Source organism: Diadema antillarum, unplaced genomic scaffold, assembly GCF_040938485.1.
Source record: "Diadema antillarum isolate AM-2024a unplaced genomic scaffold, OU_Dant_1.0 seq00000927_RagTag, whole genome shotgun sequence".
NCBI lineage: Eukaryota > Metazoa > Echinodermata > Echinoidea > Diadematoida > Diadematidae > Diadema > Diadema antillarum.
In genome coordinates, this window is record NW_027271778.1 from 1,265,809 (window position 1) to 1,286,864 (window position 21,056).

At 39.9% G+C, this 21,056-nt stretch overlaps 1 protein-coding gene across 2 annotated transcripts; it reads left to right on the plus strand.

The window, feature by feature from the left end:
* The first annotated feature begins 199 nt into the window (after positions 1-199).
* On the plus strand, positions 200-17,729 carry LOC139741403 (eukaryotic translation initiation factor 4H-like). Of its 2 annotated transcripts, XM_071651988.1 has the most exons (8): positions 200-273; positions 5,096-5,300; positions 6,073-6,121; positions 7,031-7,095; positions 7,773-7,845; positions 8,581-8,643; positions 9,894-10,190; positions 14,780-17,729. In XM_071651988.1, exons 1-8 carry the CDS (start codon positions 200-202, stop codon positions 14,944-14,946), a joined length of 993 nt encoding a protein of 330 aa, XP_071508089.1. In that variant the 3' UTR covers positions 14,947-17,729. The 2 variants fall into 2 exon arrangements, with proteins under 2 accessions (XP_071508089.1, XP_071508090.1); XM_071651989.1 differs by lacking the exon at positions 8,581-8,643.
* Positions 17,730-21,056: the final 3,327 nt, after the last annotated feature.

Genomic DNA, 21,056 nt, shown 5'->3' on the forward strand with positions numbered 1-21,056 from the left:
TGATATTTTTGGAGAGGGTCGTAAGAATGATATAAATATTTTCTGAATGGCATTTCATTAGAATTATATCTAGATTAAAAAATATATTTTTGTTGATTTATGTAGGTAGTATCCTTTGGTCATCATTCAAATTCTACATTTACCTCTTACAACAACATCATTCTTCAAACCGGCAAGTCCTCTGTAACATTTCTCCAAAATGTCGCACTTTACTGACGACGATGATCGATACAATCGAGGTTATTCGGCAGGCGGCGGTGGTGGATATTCAGGGTAAAATATCTAAAGATGTGCCCTAAATGCTTGTTGATATACTCCCGGTGTCCTATGCACCGCTAATTTGTTATTAGGAATGTGTTTCCGAGAGATATTTATTGTAATATGTGCAGTATGCCGTTCGTCGAGATCATGTGTGTGTTGGTAAATGTGTGCGCTTCCCATCCTCCCATCCCATCCATCCGAATCGCCCATGCCATGCCATGGTCATGGAGTAGACTAGCTGCATACGAAGTGTGGTGATATGAAGTGAGACTCTGCTGTCTGATGAGTGTGGTGAGAGAAGTGCACACACTGCTGTAGTGCTGAGTTGACTGCTTATTTAGGCCTAACTGTTAGTCGTCTTATAATTGTTACAGATTACAGTCTAAATGTATATCCCACTAGCCAGAATCAAGACGGCATGCCAATGAAGAATGTGTAGACTACTCATGGAGTGCCACACGCTCATGTGCGATGTCACCCATCCAAGATATCGCATGATTCATGAATGATGAATTGAACTTTGAATGTGATAATACTCATTGACATTATAGCATAATGTTTGTCCATGTGCAAAAATATCTCAGTGGTCAAGTCAAAAAGTTGTGAACGGATTTGAATGAAACCTACAGGAAGGTCGCGAATGACAGAAGGAACAAACGATTAAATTTTTGTAGTGATCCTGAAATTTTTAATGGATTTTATGAACGATTTTTTATATTTTGGTAGAGAGGGTCAATGAACTTGTTTTCATACTAGTTTTCCTCTAGTTTCTGCTACGCTAGGGTAAGGTGCGCCGTGCAGCTGGAAGTTGAACAAAAGGCTTTTATATTGGGAAATCGGGTGATTTCCACCCATGCGTACTATTCACTGATGGTCAATTCCAGCGTAACGGACATGACATTCAGACAATTTTCTTGTAATTCAAACCATCACACAGTGAAATTGACAGTCTCCAAAAGATTTTAATTGAGTTTATCAGACACATTTGAGTATATGTATAAACATACACAGAAAATTTCATGGAAATTAATGAAGTGGTTGTCGAGAAATTGCAGTTTTTGCGAGCGTAAACGGACGTGACACTATTACAAATGGACAAGGCATTTTGATCTACCTACCATTATGAAAATTCCTGTAAATTTTTGGATAAGATGCAGCTGGTTTTGGTCTTGATGAAACCTTTAGGTCACGCTTTACTCATAAAGTCCTATTTTATAGTAGTTTTACAGCTCATTCTCTTTTAATAGTTTAAAATATTGCATAACGGACATGACACTTTGAGTGTATATTAAATGGACATGACAGTTTTGTCCACTCTTTATAAGCTAACAGAATTTTTTTATTGCAAGGTATAGCAGATATTTAATTGTTGACATAGTATTAAAGGTTAGAACATAGGGACACACATCATAACTGCAATCATGTAATATTTCTTATATTTTTATCATGTTAGGGGGGTTGATCTTTCTATATATTTACAAAGCAAACAAATACATAACAAATTTGCTCCTGCACCAGTTAGTTACATTTAGTGAGAAATTTCCAGCTACTACCACCCACCATAGCGAAACAGGACATATAACTATCTTATACTATGGTGATTTTTTTCTTTGTGGCCTAATATTTGATGCTTACATGTAGTTTTATACACTAGTGTAACGGACATGACACCCTTGTAAAGTGAACCATATTTTCACTTTGTTGTTTCAAAATAAAAAGATTAAAATAACTGCACACTGCTACTACATTGTGTTCTTGAACAAAACATCAAAAAGTCATTTTGCAGGTTTCAGTGATCTATCAGCTACTCTAAAGCACATGGAATACAATGCCCAGAGTACCACAATGGCATACATGTACAACACAGAAGACCATGTCTCCATCTCTGCGGATAGGCAAAGAAAACTGAACAAACCACGTCTGTATGAAATAAAAAGTTTGAATTCAACATCATTAAAATGCACTCAAGATTGCATCAACTTTTATGCGATGAAATGGGACCACAAAACTGTCTGGTATCATTTTCAAATTAGTGTTATCATCAGAAAGAAATATGGTATGTTTATTTCATTTCTGCAATTTTTTTTTTTTTCGTTTAGCATTAATGTCATCCTTGGAGTAGAATCATCCTCTGTTATCCAATCTCGGATAGACTATTGTAAAAACTTCCTCTACTAGTACTAGTACCTTATCATTTCAACAAATGTTTTCTTTTCTTGGCTAGAAGTGAATGATCAAGCCCTTTGTTTTCTGGGAATTTTCACAACATATAATCCATTTCCATGTAAAGTGGTCACCTGGGCAACAAAGTATTTCATGTTTTCTTCATGGCAAATTCAACTCGTACAAGTTGTAGATCAACTTACTATTGCTTGCTTAAGCACTTCTTGAGGCTTGCCAGAGTGGTGTACTGCACTACTGGTTACATATTCTCACCAGCTTGGGAGCAGGACTTTTTAAAATACTGGATGCTCTCCCTACTAGCTGGTTGCAACTGATTATACAGTGTACCTTTCAGTGGATAAACATCTTCTCATAGCATCTTGAAATTGTGCTTTTTGCAGAGCTACCAAGTCTCACGCATTCTGCGTGAGACTCAAGCATTTAGGGGCCATCTCACGATCTCACGCATGGCACCCATTTTTCTCACACATCGGGCGAAGTCTGCAACTTGGGCCTATATAATAATGAGCATAGCTCAAAAGATTAAAGTGATAGTTGCAAATGAAGGTATATTTCCCTTTTGTCTTTCAAAATAAGTAAAAAATAGTCACTTACATTGTAAGTATGCACCTGATCGCATCATTAAGAGCTAAAAATTGAAAAAGCTCCTACCGTGGGAGGCCACAGGGAGGAAAAACCCCTCCCACACCCTCGCTCGTGCGCACATTAGCATGCCGAGATGCCGAGTCATGAAAATCTCACTCATAATTTTTTTTTAACTTGGTATCCCTGTTTTTGTACGATGCTGTGTGCTGTGACAGTGTCATATATACTGGTATATCCCTTGGCGTAGAAGTACATCTAGTTTAGATGTATTGATGAAATGGATAGGCAGCATTCAGACCGACTTTCCCTGACCATAGAGCTACATGTACTTTCAACACGCTTAAAGGGGATGGCTCGTAACTGATCATTGGGAATCAGTGGGGATGCTGGGGGATGATTGTTCCAATTCTTGTGGGATTCATTTAAGAGTACATTGATGTATTGTGTGAAAATTATTTGCTTCAGAACGGTCTCATATTCAAGTAATGTGCAGTTAATGCCCGTCACTGTACAGGCACGTTAACCTGGAAACATTAAATTGCACATTACTTGAATATGAGACCATTCTGAAGCAAATAATTTTCACACAACAATAGATATATAATGTACTCTTAAATGAATCCCACAAGGATTGTAACAATCATCCCCCAGCATTCCCACTGATTCCCACTGATCAGTTACAAGCCATCCCCTTTAATATAGCCAACAATTCCATCCTCCACGTTCTTGGCATGTGATATCTTATTAATATGCCACTGAAGTGTGGATTTATAGAGTCATAGAGATGAGAGAGGTACATGTATGGATACAGTACAAACTTTTTTTTTCTTCTTTTTAAATTGTGAGGCAACACCATCATTGAAGACATTGATGCTGGTGACATGTGGATACTTTGTTGCCGTATCATCAGTGATCATGCTCATTGGATGCACAAGGATCCATTCGTGCAGGTGTTCCTGGCTGTTGTGTTGACTCCATGGTGGATATGTATTAATGTGGTCTACAATGTTCTTAATCATATAATGTAGAAAGTGCTAATGTTAAGTATTAAAGGGAAGGCCAACAGTGAAAACTCCATTGTCTTGCCTTTAGGAGTACATTGTCTAAATTATACTCTTTGGAATGACAGCTGCTGTTTGTCAGTTAGGATTACAAGAGGTGGGAATGAATCAAACCAGCGTAACAGGGTAGCAAAATCATCTAAAATCAACAGTCTTCCAGTGGCAGAAAGCAAAGTCTGCTTGTTTTTGTTTTATTGAGTAATGTGCAGACTTAATTACAATGTATTTACTCAAGTATAGAAATGTCCTACTATCCTCAAGCAATTGAAACTAATCACCACCCTGTTTCACTGGGCCACAATGTTGTTTCTGCCACTTGACTGATATGAGGTGTCATGTCTGTTACACCATTTACACGAAAACTAGAAGTGGTATAGAAAATTGGTTTCCACACATGCAAGGGGATTCAATCCTAACATAGAAAATGAATTTTCAGCAACTTTACACTAATTTCCTCTTGGCTATGAAAACTTATAGTAAAAAATGTAACGGACATGACACTTCTAATGTTATAGAAATCACACAACTTTGAGGATCAATGGGCCAAAAAGTGATGAATGCTAAGGAAGCTGAAATGCGCCCACCAGCAGAGAGCGATCGGGCACCTCACGATGTCGCGCAGCAAGAGTGCCTGATCAAAAGGCTACACTGCTACCAGCTAGCGTGAAGTTTAGAATTCCGCTAGCCCAAAGTAGAGCAAAATGCACAAAAATTAATGTACCACCAAAATGTCTTTGTTTACAGTATTAGTACAGTAGATGCCCAGTTGTAGAATACAAAGAAAACTGCAATCCACATATTTCTTGAAAGGATTTTGGGACAAAATGAAAAGAAATTTGCTGGATACATAAGCTGGTGCATGCTTAGGAAACAAAGTAGCTTACATTATACGTTGTACTCATATCTGTCTGTCTGTCTCTCTCTCTCCCATTTTTTTTTTTATCTATCTCTCTGTTCCTCTGTCTCTTTATCTATTCCCTGTTCCTTCTTCCCCATCGATACAGTGGAGGCGGAGGAGGAGGTGGTGGCCGTTACAATGATGGTGGTCGATATGGTAGTGGAGGAGGTGGAGGGGGAGTCGGAGGAGACAGAGGTGGTGGACGATCAGGAGCAAACTTCCCCACAGCACCCCCCTACACCGCCTACGTAGGAAATCTTCCAGATGACTCGGTTCAAGGGGACCTCGACCACATATTTGAAAATCTGAGTGTAAGTGTATTCAGTATTCAATTGTATTGTAAGTGTGTGTCATTACGCCAATATGATTTTTCCTCGAATTTCTGAACATGTGAGACATCATATAGCAAGTGTGTCAGTGTAAGGGGGTTGCCTAGAGAATGAAACATTGATGTTTGTGGTGTATCCTGCTTCTTATAGTCATAATTATGACATCACTCACACAGTGTAGATATAGTCTTGGTTTTCTTTTCCTCCAAATACAACAATTTTTTTCCCCTTCAGTTTTACTTTTGAGGCATCTACCAGCACCTTCAGATGTTTGTACTCATCTGACAAAGCAGAGGAGTTGAGTTCTTTTTGCAAGTAAAAAATAGATCTAAAAAATAGACAAAATAAAACTACTTTTTTTCTTCAGTTTTACTTTTGAGGTGTCTACCTTCAGGTGTTTGTACTCATCTGAGAAAGCAGAAGAGTTAAGTTCTTTGTGCAAGAAAAAAAAAAACACAATAAAGCAAAACTATCCAATGAGCGTGTTTATAGTCTTTTTGTTTTTGCACAGCAAATGAAATTTAGTCAAGAGATGCCATCATCACATGGGCACGGTAGGATGGCTACTTCGACTGCCCCATTGCTCTCCATTTTCAGGAGGAAAGTCTAGAGAGAGAGAGAGAGAGATCTGACAGTCTTGTTTGATGCAAAAAGATAATGAAAGAAAAAAAAATTACTCATCAAAATGCTGTGCTTGTTTGTCCTTGTGTAAATGAACTACTGTGTAATGTCAGGATATTTTTCATCTCGACAGATTCGTAATATTCGCCTTGTACATGACAAAGACACCGGAAAGTTTAAAGGTAAGCTCACAGATGTTTATTACGGTTAAAACCAAATTTCAGCTGCTTGATAGATTGAAATTTTGTGAACAACACATATCTGGAACATATAATCTGTTAGGAATATGAGCAACTTTCTTCTTGTATACAATATGATTCACACTTTGAGGATTTGTTTTCTGCTTTAATAGCCACAGTCACTATTTGTACCGTCGATGGTGGTGGCTCTGTCTGGCAGTTTCATGCACAAATTTACAAAAATGTCCATGTACTGCTGCTTCATATTGGAAGAGTTGACTCCATGTGAAACTTAAGGTTAAAATAGATCTCCCAGTTTGGTGGTGTGCTCTACAGGTGTTGAACTTCATTTTGATATGAAGATATCTCTATGCTCATGTACAACAAATATGCTACGTGTACAACAAATATACTACGCTCATATATACTCAAATATATTACGTATACAACAAATATACTACGTACGACAAATATACTACACTCGTATACAACAAATACATTTGTTGTATTTATTTCATTCAGGTGAATTAATGACAGTAAGAGGTTTGCCCAAAGAATGATGAAATGATACCATTTAGATACAGTATGGCTCTCACTCGCTTGAGTACTTCATTGTGTGTATCAAGAAAACTATAAAACACTTGATAAGTGTGTTACACACTGTATGCTGTCTGTTACACAGGTGACTGTGTGCATATGCATTGATGGAAGTGTGGCAGTCCACATATCCTGACATCATGATTAATTCTTTGGATTCTAATAGAATCATGCTCAGACTTCCTCCATCAACGTGTTTACATGAATGTAACAAGTGTGCACATAGCATTTTCATCTCTCTGTTTTTATTAAGTCTTTTGCAGATTTTTCTCACTGTTTGAATTTTCCTACTGTTTGAATTGTCTGTTTTGACAGGTTTCTGCTATGTTGAATTCGAGGATGGTGATACATTAAAAGAGGCCCTTGAACTTGATGGAGCTGTAAGTATGCTTACAAGTTACTGTCCATCACGTATATCAGTATATTTTTATGTCTTAATGGTCTACAGTGCAAAAATTCTTGCCAACTGCAGTGTTCAGTCAAAGTGTGTAAGGAAGTTGTGTGTGCAGTTATATATGCAATATACTGATGAATCAGAAAAGGTTATGCATGTTTGGATGATCTTTATGAAATTATCAAATGATTGAAATTTATTCCCAAAATTGTTTTCTGTAGTTCCAGCATTTAGTCTTTCATAACCACATTTCATCAGATAGCAGGTTGTTTGAAATAATTAAAATGAAAAAAGCAACAAATCTTTGAACTTGAGCAAAATAGGATATGGTATGAAAAGATTTGGGCAATGAAAAAACCAGAAAGAAAATGTGTCATGTGAGGAAATTGACATGAATGTCAATTATGATATTCTGATTGCAGCTGTGATACTTGGAAATTCTGAGACAAGTAAGAATGTAGTATGTCAGTTAACACCAAGGTTTAAGTCCATGATCTCATCTTATGTGAAAAATGTGTCAATTCAGAATTTATGCCACTGATTTATTTGTGTGTGTGTGTGTGTGTGATGAGGGCACATGTAAGAATTCATGATGGCCATTATGTGATAGACACAAGTGCTGCAGGTGATAATAGCAAACATGTCTGTTGGTCATCCTTGCAGCTCTATGATGGCCGCAAACTCCGAGTAGATATAGCCGAAGGCAGAAAGAACAGGAGAGATGGTCAAAGAGGAGGTAAGTGTCATGTACCTTCACAAAATACTAGTATACTGTAAAAGTGGACATTTTTGGCTTCACTGGGTAAGATGATTTTCGCATGTTTTTAATTCGGCGGAATCGAAATTTGAAATATTGAATCTGACAAGCAAGAGATTTGTTTGCTTTATTTTTGCGCTAGTTTTGCGCCAGTTTCTCATTGCGCGGAATGCGCAAGGATTTCCACACAGCGAAAATGTCCACTTTTACAGCGAGCAAATTTATTGAAGTGTTTGTACGATAGATGGCTTTCTTATTGCAGATGGGAAATTAGCAAATGTGGTTGTAGCATCAAGCTTATTTTGATATGCATCCAGTCAGTACCACGAAAAGGAGTAGACATACTGAAAGCAAACCAAATAGAACTATGTAACATTAGAACAAATATCAAAGTTCATTTCTGTTGGCCGCACCGTTTGATGGCCTGTAGAAGCAGATGTCAATGCACTAGACTTACTGCTCTTGCACTTATCCACTGTGGAGTTGGGGGGATGGACAAAGACGTTGCACTGTGCGTAATGCCAAGCCCACACTCCTTCAAAGGCATTTTCTTAGGTATTGGGAATTGGGGAGGGGATTAGGGGCTTTATCAGTATTACAGCATTGCCAAATGAAAATTTTAATTGTGGATACTCTGGTTCACATTAGCCCAGCTCAAACTGACATCTGTTTAAATCTGTGAATCAATCTAAATACATCTCATGTGTCATTTAGGCTACTCAGGCGGAGGCAGGGGAGGCGGCAGCAGAGGTGGTTATGGTGGGAATCGTGATGGAGGTGAGATGACTAGCATGCTTTTAGAGTCCCTAGCAACAAGCAAATACTTAACCTTGCATGAAAAGCCAGGACAGGTTGTATGGAAGACAAGAGATAGTATAACAAATAGTGAATGGTCACGAGTGCGATGGTACAAGATTTCACACGAGGTGAAAGATAGAGGCGCGCTATTCAACGAGGCAAAGCCGAGTTCAGTAGTGCGCCTCATCTTTTGCAGGAGTAAAGACCATACACTCTTTGTTTTATACTACACCTCAAACGTCAACAGATGTGGTCCGCACAGATTCTTGAATTTAGCACAGAAATGGCAACCATTTTCCATGAAAGATGAATGAGTAGCCGCACAGTCACAGTCACCGTGTACGTACGTACGCGAAGCCGATCAGTTTAAGTTGTTTACAAAAATGAGTGACAAAAATAGGCACTTGTAAGCGCGCTTGTAAATGTTGAGCGCACGGCAAATGTTTGTTTATTGTGACATCAGAGCCGTGCTATGGAACAAAAACTTGGGGGTCAATCGTGAGTTTAACACAGGAGTCAGTGGAAATGGCCTGACATCAGCCATGCGCTATCCATTTTTGCTCAAACAAAATTGCACAGCTGACAGCCACAGCGTGCGATGGAACTTTTAACTAAATGTCATGTGATGGGCAATCGACCAATTGGATAGTACATTCTAATTAGTTGTTGTATAACATGAAAAGTTGTTGATATTATTGTTGTACATGGTCTTGCCTTTCTTGAGTTTTTATTTGTGTATTGTACTGGTATGCGAAAGTTGTATGTAGCAAAATTATTTGTTGCATCATATCAGCATCATTTGCCATTAAAAGACATACAACTGTAATGATGGCATACAAGCATTTGTGTCTCTGAAGAGATTTTGGAGACAAGTTTTCCATTTTCAGATAGTAATGAAAGTAATATATTGTTTCGATGTAATACTGTATAACGAAACGAGCATTTGCTACAATTTCTTCATAAATGAGCATGTTCAAGGTTTTACATGTCTTCATGAATAGCACAGATGAGAGACCAAGCCAAGGGTATTAAGGTGTGCTGTATGATGACAGTAATAAGCATGACAGTGACAGTAAAGAAGAGAACGTACAAATACATAAGTGTACGGTATCTGCCAAATTTTGTAAGGTCTGTCGTAGACACATCAAATTTCAAAGTGGTAATATCAAGAAATGCAGAAGTTGGATTCTGTGTGAATTCTCTGATTTGTCTTTTATACATCCTCCCAGAACGCGGTGGTTACAGAGGTGGTGGAGGCGGGGGCTTCGAGAACAGTGGTGGTGGTGGTGGCGGCTGGGATGACAGGAGAGGAGGCTATGGTGGCTATGGAGGAGGCGGAGGAAGGCGAGACAGGGGATACGGTGGGGGAGGAGGCGGCTACGACGGGGGGCGTGGTGGCTTTGATGGCGGGCGTGGTGGCTTTGATGGCGGGCGTGACAGAGGTTACGGAGGCGGAAGAGGAAGACGTGATGGCGACTTCAACCGTCCACCCAGGCAAAGGGAGGAATTTAGGGAACCCACAGCAGGTTTGTGCAGCAGTCAAACTTTTTCCATATGTTATGATTGCCATCCCGTGCAAATGCTGTATATGGCATAGGATTGTGTCATTAATATTTTGTTTTCGCAAATTTTGCAAGTCAGGTGCCACTCATGGAAATTAACAGCACGTAAACAAATATTTACTTTCCATCCCAACACATGAATGCAACTTGGCGTACACAGTGCATGTGCAAGGTGCAGGATATTGTCTTATACTGACTTCTTTTATCGCTCTCTTCAGTTTGCGATTTACCACTCGTAAGAATATCTTAAAGGCGAAAAAACCATACTACATGCGTGGATTGAGTGAATGCAGCAATATAAGAAGAACACAACAGCGAAGTTTGAGGAGAATCAAACAGTCCATTCAAAAGTTATGAATTTTTCAAGCAGCTATTGCTGGATGAGAAGACTACTACGGTTTCATGACATCATGTACGGAAAACTATTAATATAAAGAAAACTAAAAATATGAAGAAAAGAAAATATAAAAAAAATTCTACAATATTTCATTTATAAAAAAATGAAAATTACATGTTCCTTTGACTTGTTACAGATATAATGTTCATCTTGTACATGTCCAGGGTAATGTTTTCTGAAAGAGGCAGCTCCAGTGCTCTTCCATCATTTTAGAAAAGTGAAAATATGTTGAATATTTTTTATATCGTTTTCCATTCATGATGTCACAGAATATTGTAGTTTTCTCATCTAGCGATGGCAGCACCACCATTTAAAGAAATACATAAATTTATAACAGATTTTCCGATATTCCTCAAACTTTCACCGATATGTTCTAGTAATATTGCTGCAATCCCTCAATTCACATAAATACTTGGGTTTCATTCTCCTTCAGTGTTCCTCAGCTGGATGTGAGGATGGAGACATGTTCAGCATGATGATTCCAATCTCGTATCCACTTGCGCATCAAAGACATTGCTCATTGAGCATGCTTCGGTATTTGCATTGTAATTGACATGTATGCATGTCCTTTGTAGCTCACCTGAGCCGAAGGCTCAAGTGAGCTATTGCGATCGCCCTTCGTCCGGCGTGCGTCGTCCATCGTGCGTCGTCCGTCGTGCGTAAACTTTTACATTTTCATCTTCTTCTTGAGAACCCCATGACCGATTTTCACCAGACTTGGCAGGTAGCATCCCTAGGGGGATAGGATCTCAATTTGTTCAAGTGGGCACCATACTCCACCTGGGGGGCCCCCAGAGGGGCCCAAACCTCCCAAAATTAAGGAATCTTAAAAAATCTTCTTCTCTAGAACCAGAAGTGATAGAGCTGAGTTGATATTATGAATTAGTACATAGATGACTGTAGTTTCAAGTTTGTTCATGGCAGAATCATGGGTGCCCCCCTTGAGACCCAGGGGAGGGGGGTGGGGAGGGGTCCTAATTGGGCCCAAATTGTACATTTTCATCTCTTTCGTGGAAATGCCATTATAAATTTTCACCAAAGTTGGCAGGTAGCATCCCTAGGGGGAAAGAATCTCATTCCCATCGAATGGGCACCATGCCCCACCTGGGGGACACCAGGGGGCCTAAATTTGGACCGAAATTGTAAATTTTCATCTTTTTCTCGAAAACCCTATCACCAATTTTCACCAAACTTGGCAGGCAGCATCCCTAGGGGGATAGAATCTCAATTCCATCAAATGGGCACCATGCCCCTCCTGGGGGCCCCAGGGGTCCCACCCACCCCCCTCTTGTAAGGAATCTTTACAGATTTTCTCTAGAACTGGAAGTGATTGAGCTAAGTTAATACAGTGAGTCAGTGTATTGATGACTGTTGTTTCAAGTTTGTTCATGGGAGAATCAGGGGTGCCCCCCCCCCCCCCTTTGGACCCAAGGAAGCAGGATGGGATGGGGGGTGTCCAAATGCAGGCCTAAATTTTTGTCTTCTTGCTGAAAACAACATAATGGATTTTCACCAAACTTGTCAAGTTGCATTCCCATTGGGATAATCTCAAAGTGTTTGAATGGGCACCATGCTTTCCTTGGGGGCCCCAGGGGTCCAAACCTCATAAATTAATGAATATTAAATAATATTTTTCTCTAGTTCTAATCAAAAGTGATAGGGCTTTAAGTCTTTTTTCCCAGGCTGCATAATCCAACATTCTATAAAGTACAGTGTGCTTGGCAGGTATTTTTACCAGTGTGATGGAATATGTGAATGGACACCATGCCCCTATTCTCAAAGCTGCCCCCACCACAAGTTTCCAATGTTCTCAGGTAAGAGTCTGCAAGAATGCATGGAAGGTGAACTTACGATACTCAGGTGAGCGCGAGACCCCCAGGTCTCTTGTTTGTCTAGTGGTACAAAGCATCTTCGCTTGATGCTCTCCCCCATGGTAGTGGCGTTTTCTCCCCACCTCCCCCCCCCCCCCAAAAAAAAAAAAAAGTATTGGTGTTAAGTGTCACAGTGATGTGATCTATTGAGGGCTTTCTGCCAGATCGGTCCTCCCCGTTGATATGAAGATTGAGTTGGACAGACATGGAAACATGTCTCATCTGAGTTAACCCTAATCAGGCTGGGGGGGCGATTCCGCCCCCCCTCGACGTTTTGCGCAATATCTTCGCAGCGCGATAAGCTCCCGCCGCTATGTTTCATGACTTTTTTCTTTCAAGTATCGCGCAACTTTTGAGACCAAAATTGTTGCGCCCGCGCATACCGTTTTGACGCGACGCCCGTTCGAAAAAAATTTGTCAACCCCAAAATTGCTCCAAAATGTGATTTTGTGTACAAATCCAATGCAAATTGTGTTTTTTCAATTAATTCACATAAAAATTCATATCTTGACTTAGAATGGACGAAATTAATTCATTTTAGCATAATAAAGCTTCGAAAAATGTCTGTGACAGATTTTGGCCAAAAAACAAACAAAAACAAAAGGTCGAAAAACAAAGAAATACATAAGAAATTCAAAAAACAATCAAATACATAAGAAATTAATTTCGATACAGATTTTTTTTTATCCTATTTCTCAGGAGAATGATACAAGAAACATTTTTTAAAAGAAATTAGCTTGATTAAAGCATTAATAAGTGATTTAGAGCCCCAAACTGATTTTATGCATAAATTACAATAATTAATTAATATGAAATATAAGAAAAATTTTTCGGAGAAAGCAACCATACATTTTGATAGTATATGTCGCGGGCGTCGCGTGTGCCGATTTTCGGCGCGATCACGCGTTCCATAGGCGAGATCTGAAGGGGGGGCGGAATCCGCCCCCCCCCCCCCCCCCCCCCCCCCAGATATAGCATAGCCAAAAAAGCCCAGCCTGATTAGGGTTAAAGATGTGTCACAGGTCTTAGCCAGGACAAACGCCAGGTAGTTCTTGGAACCATTCGTCTACTGTTTTGGTGACCTCACCACCTTTCTCTTCATTCACCTGCCCGTAGATAAGGCAGTGTTTTCTTATGGAAAGCCTTTAACCATCTACTTTGATGCCTTAGATTTGTACAGCGCCAACTGTTTGGTGAAGTTAAGAGCTTTCATTTGAAGAGCAGGGTGTGATATGGGAATCATTCATGTCATTGCATCCCTATACCCTTCATACTGTACGACCTGAAATTTTCGCGGTGGTTTTATTTTCGCGAATTTCGCGAATCGCCTTTGAACCACGAAAATAACAACACGCGAAAATAACAACGCGCGGATAGCCAAGTTCAGTTAGACCCTCGCAACCGCGAAATTAACAACACATGAAAATGTCCTCCATGTAGCAATTCGCAAAATGATCTGTACGCGTAAATTTCAGCTCGTACAGTATGGCATGCAGTTGAGCTCCTCATACCCCATCTGTGGGGTCTTCTTTCTCGTCAAGCAGAACATTGCTCTTGTTCTCACTGTTAATCCACTCCCTCTTCCTTGCAATGATGTCATGGATTTTTGGTTTTCCCACATCTCTCAATGTGGATTCCAAGCTTTTCCGTGATTGATCAAAGCTCTTCCCATGCTCATCGTGTATCCCTGTGACTTCCTCTTTCATCTTGATGGAAATCATGTTTTGTGACTTGGCCATAATCGTGGTAGCTGTGGCTAAAACTTCACCTGAGATATGGCTGAGACTTGAAAGCTCGAGAGAAGACACCTTGAACATCACAGTCTCGTCTGGAAAGTTATCTAGAGCAGATCACAGAGGCACGTGCACTCAAACGACAAAATGAGAATGGTGAAGGCTACTATCAGCTGATGGCTTTGTATGCTTGGCCGTAAAGCTGATGCCTAATTGATATCACTAAAAAGTACATCTCTACTCACCAGAGAAAGCAATAGATTTCACCTCCATGTTGCTTGATGCATTTAGATGAATTAATTTTGAATGGATTGCACAAAGTAGGTTTGTAAAGGGTCGATATAAACCAGGCAACACACATTTTCACATATCGCACTCCACACCTATTATGCTCACACGTGCATACACACACTGCAAGCTTTGGTGCCTGTGCGCTGTTCAGATATTTTCGTAGGCAGCTGTAGTTCAGGGGCAAACCATTGTGTATACTGTTATACAATCTTAATCAAACTATTGTATGTATTAACCACATCCTTTTATTTCTTCTTACAGAGGATGTAGCCCAAAGACCAAAGCTCAAGCTGGCCCCCCGCACTGTAAAGGATCCCGTAGGTCAGGAGGTGGATTCCAGCAAAAGGTCCGCCATTTTTGGCACTGGCAAGCCTAGAGAAGAGAAGCTCTCAGACATGAAGCATGAAGCGTCATCATCATCATCATAGCTGTAAGCACCAATTGTTGTTTTCAATGCAAAAGTGTACAGTTTGTTTTGCGTTGTAGTTCTCCCAATGGGGTTGATTATCTGTGGAGTTCAAGTAACCCAGGCATCACACCACGGGATATTAGACACTGTGCAGAAGGCATCAGGCATCACATCAGTCATTGGGCACTAGTGGCTCAGCAGAGAAATATCCCCAAACTGTATTGTGTGTGTAAGGACAAGTTTAATAGTTGGTGATTCTTGCATTTAAACAAGCAACATTAATCTCGAACTGTTATTGAGGGAAGAGGGGTCAAGGATGAAAATGAAGTCAACTTCATATGAGGTGCTTATGAAAGAAAAAAAAAATGCATTTACTTGCGATGAAGATAGCAAAATGAAACAATGTGTAAATATTTGTTCTAAAAGAAATGTTGAAATGATTGTACCCTTTAGAAATCTTTATCTATCTTCCTTGCTAAGATATCATTCATCATTATGAGAGCATTTCTTACAGATTTGAGGGCTTTTCCAGTTCATGAATTGTAACTCATGGAGAGTAGGCACGAGACGGATCATTAGAAATAATTAGAGATTCTTGATTTTATGAATGGAGGATGTTGTTGAAGGTATTAAGAGATATTTTTCTATGAATGATATTTGGTGTGGTTAGTGCAGGGTGGGGAAATGCAGCAAGACCATCGTACAAGCCTAAATTACATTCTGTGGTGCAGATGACTTCAGAGCCGTGGGTAGCACTTGAACTCTTATTGATTATACTCCATCTAGAAAGTATAGTTTACATCTACAGTGTGTTACAATGATAGAAGCAGCATAGCATCAGCATGCATCTCTAAAGTAAAGTTAGCATGCTAGTGTTGGAAGTCACTTTTGTATTTCACTGTGCCATGCTTTGTTACGAGTTTGATCTTCTATTATCCTCCTGTAACAATACACGACTGGCAAAAGTTACCTGTGATGTACTGTTTTTGGTGGTTTGCGCACAAGATACGAGAAATCTAGAAATCTTCTAAAATTTAAGGCATTCCATGCTTCTCAAGCCGGGATGTTTAATAGACGTAGGGAATGATATTGATAGCGGTCACTCCATTTTCATTGCCCACAATTTGGAAATTGTCATACAAATCGTGATGGAAGCTCGCTGAACTTTGAAGGTGACTCAACAGTCGAGTCAAGTTTATATCAGTGTGTAATCTTTTGTCTTTTTTTTTCATTTTGCCAAATGAAATTAAGTACATTGACATCAACTCCTGTTCGAGGCTCTTCTTACGTTAGCTGAATGTTGCTCAGCTTGCTTTAGGAGCCTGTGGGTGAATACATTGAGTGAGAAGAGCCAAGGTTACTCAATCTAGGCACTTCGATTTCTCGCCATCGTGTGGGCGAAAGATTTCGAGGTAACAAAAGTAATGTTTTCCTTCTGAAAAATGGTGGATTTATGTCTTGTAAATATATAAATTGAGTGCATTGATGTCCAGTATGTATGCTGCTCTGTAATTATGCTTCTTCTTTTGCGCATTTCAAGCTAGGAATATCTTGGTTGGTTTTTTTTACACATCAGGAGATCCTAGATTGCTAGTAATTTTGGTCTAACTGCATTTAATCATAGGTAATGCCATATAACTTGGCAGGTTTATAGCTATTCAGGTTTTGTTTTGTTTTTTCTCTTCAGTAGGTAAGACAGTAAATGTACATGCATTTCCACTTATATATTGGTGCATGTATGTATATTGCAATTGTATTGATATTTGTGTATCTGCTTATAAAGAAATGTGGAAATATATTACATATTTCCATTTCTGTATAGATTATTGAAGCAGAAAGCATTTTTGGTATTGGTGACTAATTCTGTAGAAGAAGAAAAAAAGTAAAAAAAAAAAAAAAATAGATTGAATTTGACATCATTATTCCAAAATATGCTTCCTGGAGCAGCATGTGCTGCTTTGGTGAATGGTCTAGTTCATGTCAGAATGATATGTTTGCTGTTTATCAGACTTGCTGGGTAGTGGGAAGTACTTGGTAGTAAATGCATGCAAGACATACGTCCAATACAGAGGACTGTGCATTAACATTGTTTGATTGGTTGTCTCGTTTCTAAAAACTTTCATGAAGTGATGTTTATACGAAAAGAAACAGTGAGGGACAGGTTTCTTGTTTCTTGAGTTGGATGCCAGTTCGGACAGGCGGCACCTTCCTCGTGTCCCTCGTCGAGTGTCGGTTCCTGTTACTTGTGACAGACTTTGCCGTGTTTCATACAACAGTAGGAGTTCTGAAGCTCGGGTGGGCAAGATCATATTTGTGTGCAAGTAGGATAGACGTCGGAATGCTTGTGTTAAATCATTAACTAGTTGGCGTGTTGTGCCAGGGAGGGAAGGCCCATATTGGAATTCTGAAACTGTGAAGAATCGTTGCAGAAACTTTGCAGTCTTCAAAAGGCTGTGAAGTATGTACATGGACTTTTGTGAATGCTTTTTTTTAATATTTAAAGAAAAAAAGTCAAAACACAGTTCAGTGAGTGTTGCCAAATTACAGGGTGCCTACAGCAGCGTGTACATAGAACAGGTACTCTGTAACTTGACGCCAAGTGTAGCATGGTCTGTTTTTCCATTTGTATCATAGATATATATCATGCAAGACAAGTTCCACCTTGAACGGTGGACATGTTAACAAGCATGATATGATGCTATTATTTGAGGGCAGCACACGCCACGACACGAAGGAGCATGCATAATATCCTTTGCCCACGAGTATTGTATTATTATAGGAATGTAAAATAAAAGAAACGACTCGTCACCCACAGCATTATGTATCTTTGTCAGTCTGTGTGTGTATGTGTCTGTGTCTGTTGGGACAATCACATGATGAACAAAATTATAATACATGTACAGTGGACTCCCGCTATAACGAAGTCCTCGGGACCGGCAGTTTTCTTTCGTTATATCGGAATTTCGTTATAACCAAACAAATAAACAATAGAAATACATAGAGTGGATGACATTGCAGCCCAAATTTTTACTTCGTTATAACCGTGTTCGTTATAACGGGAGTGCACTGTACTTTAACCCTAAAAAGACTGGGGGGGGGGGCCTAAAAGGCCCCCCCTCGACATTTCGCGCGATTACTCTGCAACACGCAATGCTCTCGCCGCGATGCTCTATGACTTTTTTCTTTCGAGTTTCCCGCACATTTTGACACCAAATTTGTGACGCCCGGGGGTACGGTTCTGAAGTTACATAACTTTTTGTACATGCACGTGAGGCCGAAAATGGCTCAAAAAATGTGATTTTGTGTACAAAGTCAATGCAAATTTAGTTTTTTCACATGGTTCATATAAAGATGCTTATTTTTACTCTCAATGGCTAAAATTAATTTGTTTTAGGAGTATTATGCTTCCAAAAGTGTCTGCCACAAATTTGGTTAAAAAAAGCAGCAAAAACAAAAGGTCGAAAAAACAAAGAAATACATAAGAAATTCATAAAACAATAAAATAAATAAGAAATTAATTTTGATACCGATTTTTTTTTCAAGTACATTTGCTAAGAATGCCACAAAGAATAATTAGACCAAAAATGAGCACTTTTGGAGCTTTATTAGCTCACCTGAGCCAAAGGCTCAAGTGAGCTATTGCGATCGCCCTTCGTCCGGCGTCCGTCGTGCGTCGTCCGTCGTCCGTCGTGCGTCGTGCGTAAACTTTTTACATTTTCATCTTCTTCTTGAAAACCCCTTGACCGATTTTCATCAAACTTGGCAGGTAGCATCCCTAGGGGGTTAGGAACTCAATTTGTTAAAATGGGCACCATGCCCCACCCAGGGGGCCCCCAGGGGGCCCAAACCCCCCAAAATTAAGGAATCTGTAAAAATCTTCTTCTCTAGAACCAGAAGTGATAGAGCTAAGTTAATACTATGAGTTAGTACATTGATGACTGTAGTTTCAAGTTTGTTCATGGCAGAATCAGGGGTGCCCCCCTTGGGACCCAGGGGAGGGGGGTGGGGAAGGGTTCTAATGGGGCCTAAATTGTACATTTTCATCTTCTTCTTGAGAACTCCATGACCCATTTTCACCAAACTTGGCAGGTAGCATCCCTAGGGGGTTAGGAACTCCATTTGTTAAAATGGGCACCATGACCCACCCAGGGGGCCCCCAGGGGGCCCAAACCCCCCAAAATTAAGGAATCCGCAAAAATCTTCTTCTCTAGAACCAGAAGTGATAGAGCTAGGTTAATACTATGAGTTAGCACATTGATGACTGTAGTTTCAAGTTTGTTCATGGCAGAACCAGGGGTGCCCCCCTTGGGACCCGGGGGGGGGGGGGGGGGGGGGGGTGAGGAGGGGTCCTAATGGGGCCTAAATTGTACATTTTTATCTTCTTCTTGAGAACCCCATGACCCATTTTCACCAAACTTGGCAGGTAGCATCCCTAGGGGGTTAGGATCTCAATTTGTTAAAATGGGCACCATGCCCCGCCCAGGGGGCCCCCAGGGGGCCCAAACCCCCCAAATGAAGGAATCTTTAAAAATCTTCTCTAGAATCAGAAGTTATAGAGCTGAGATAGTACTATGAGTGAGTACATTAATGACTGTAGTTTCAAGTTTGTTCATAGGAGATCCAGGGGTGCCCCTCTTGGGGGTAGGGGGGGGGGGGGGAGGTGGTTGGAAGGGTCCAAATGGGGGCCTGAATTGTACATTTTCATCTTCTTCCTGAAAACCTCATGATGGATTTTTGTCAAACTTGGCAGGTAGCATCCCTAGGTGGTCAGGATCTCAATTTATCAAACTGGGCACCATGCCCCACCCAGAGGGCCCCAGGGGGCCCCAATTCCCCCAAATTAAGGAATCTTGAAAAATTGGGCCCTTATTGTACATTTTCATCTTCCACTTGAGAATGCCTCGTCAAATTTTGGTAGAGCTGTGAATAATTTAGATTAGTGACTGCGTGAAAGGTGAACTTGCGATACTCAGGTGAGCGCTAGACCCGCGGGTCTCTTGTTTACTGAGTTATATCAAAGAGTCTGATTTCTCGCATAAATTAGCATAATTAATCAAAATAAACTAAAAGAAGACTATTTTGGAAAATTTAAATATACGATCTTGTAGATTACATCGCACACTACCATTGTGCAAATTTCCACGGCGATCGCGCGATCCACGGCCGAGATCTTAAGGGGGGCCCTTTAGGCCCCCCCAGTCTTTCGAGCTACCAAAATAGCCCAGTCTTTTTAGGGTTAAATCACAGCATGCATCCTCTTTCTGACCTGTGCTTGAAAGGTTGTATCACACAATCTTTATTAGACGCTGGTAAGAACACATCTAATGGAACAACGTTGGAGATGAAATGACATTCATTCCCAGTAAACGTGGATAAAAGTAGGGAAATCAAACACAACAGAAAAGGTTTAATTGAAACGAGACATAAGGTAGGAAAGCAGTGGGATTCTGGAATTTCAACATTTTCCACATGAGGGTGATACTGGTAGAAACCAAATGTGTGAATGAGATGGGATTATGTCACCTTGTGTCTCTTGGTATTGGTTTGTATTCAGAAATATACACTGTACCTGTAAAAATCATGTTTGTGGTAGATGATATAGCAATTACCATTCCCTGTTGGAAAAAAATGTATATCATTGCCATATGATTTCAACACTACAGTACTGTACTTTGCTATTTTTGTTTTCATTTCATTTCAAAAGGAATCTGTGAAATGCAGGTCATTAGGAGACTCAAGAAGAAAATTTCACCCCATCAGATTAGCCTACATAGTTACGTGTACCACCAATACTACTGTTTCATAACTTCTGAAATTTAAAATCCCTTTAACTTCCTTAAGGTCCAATTATGATGAAACTTGCCCCACATTATGTTTGATTTTACTCTATTCAACAAATTCAAATTTAAACACAGTGGAGTGTATTGTTATACACTAGCTAATCAGCAATATCTGGTGTTCATGCTTGTGTCTGTGTTGTGTGTGTGTGTGTGTGTGTCTATATCTATGTGTGTGTTTGCCACTCCTGAAGTATACACTGATCAATTTCCAACCATAAAGGACTTATTTCTGGAGAGCACAATTCACATACTTGGATCATTTAATCGATGTCAAAGATCCACTGTATAA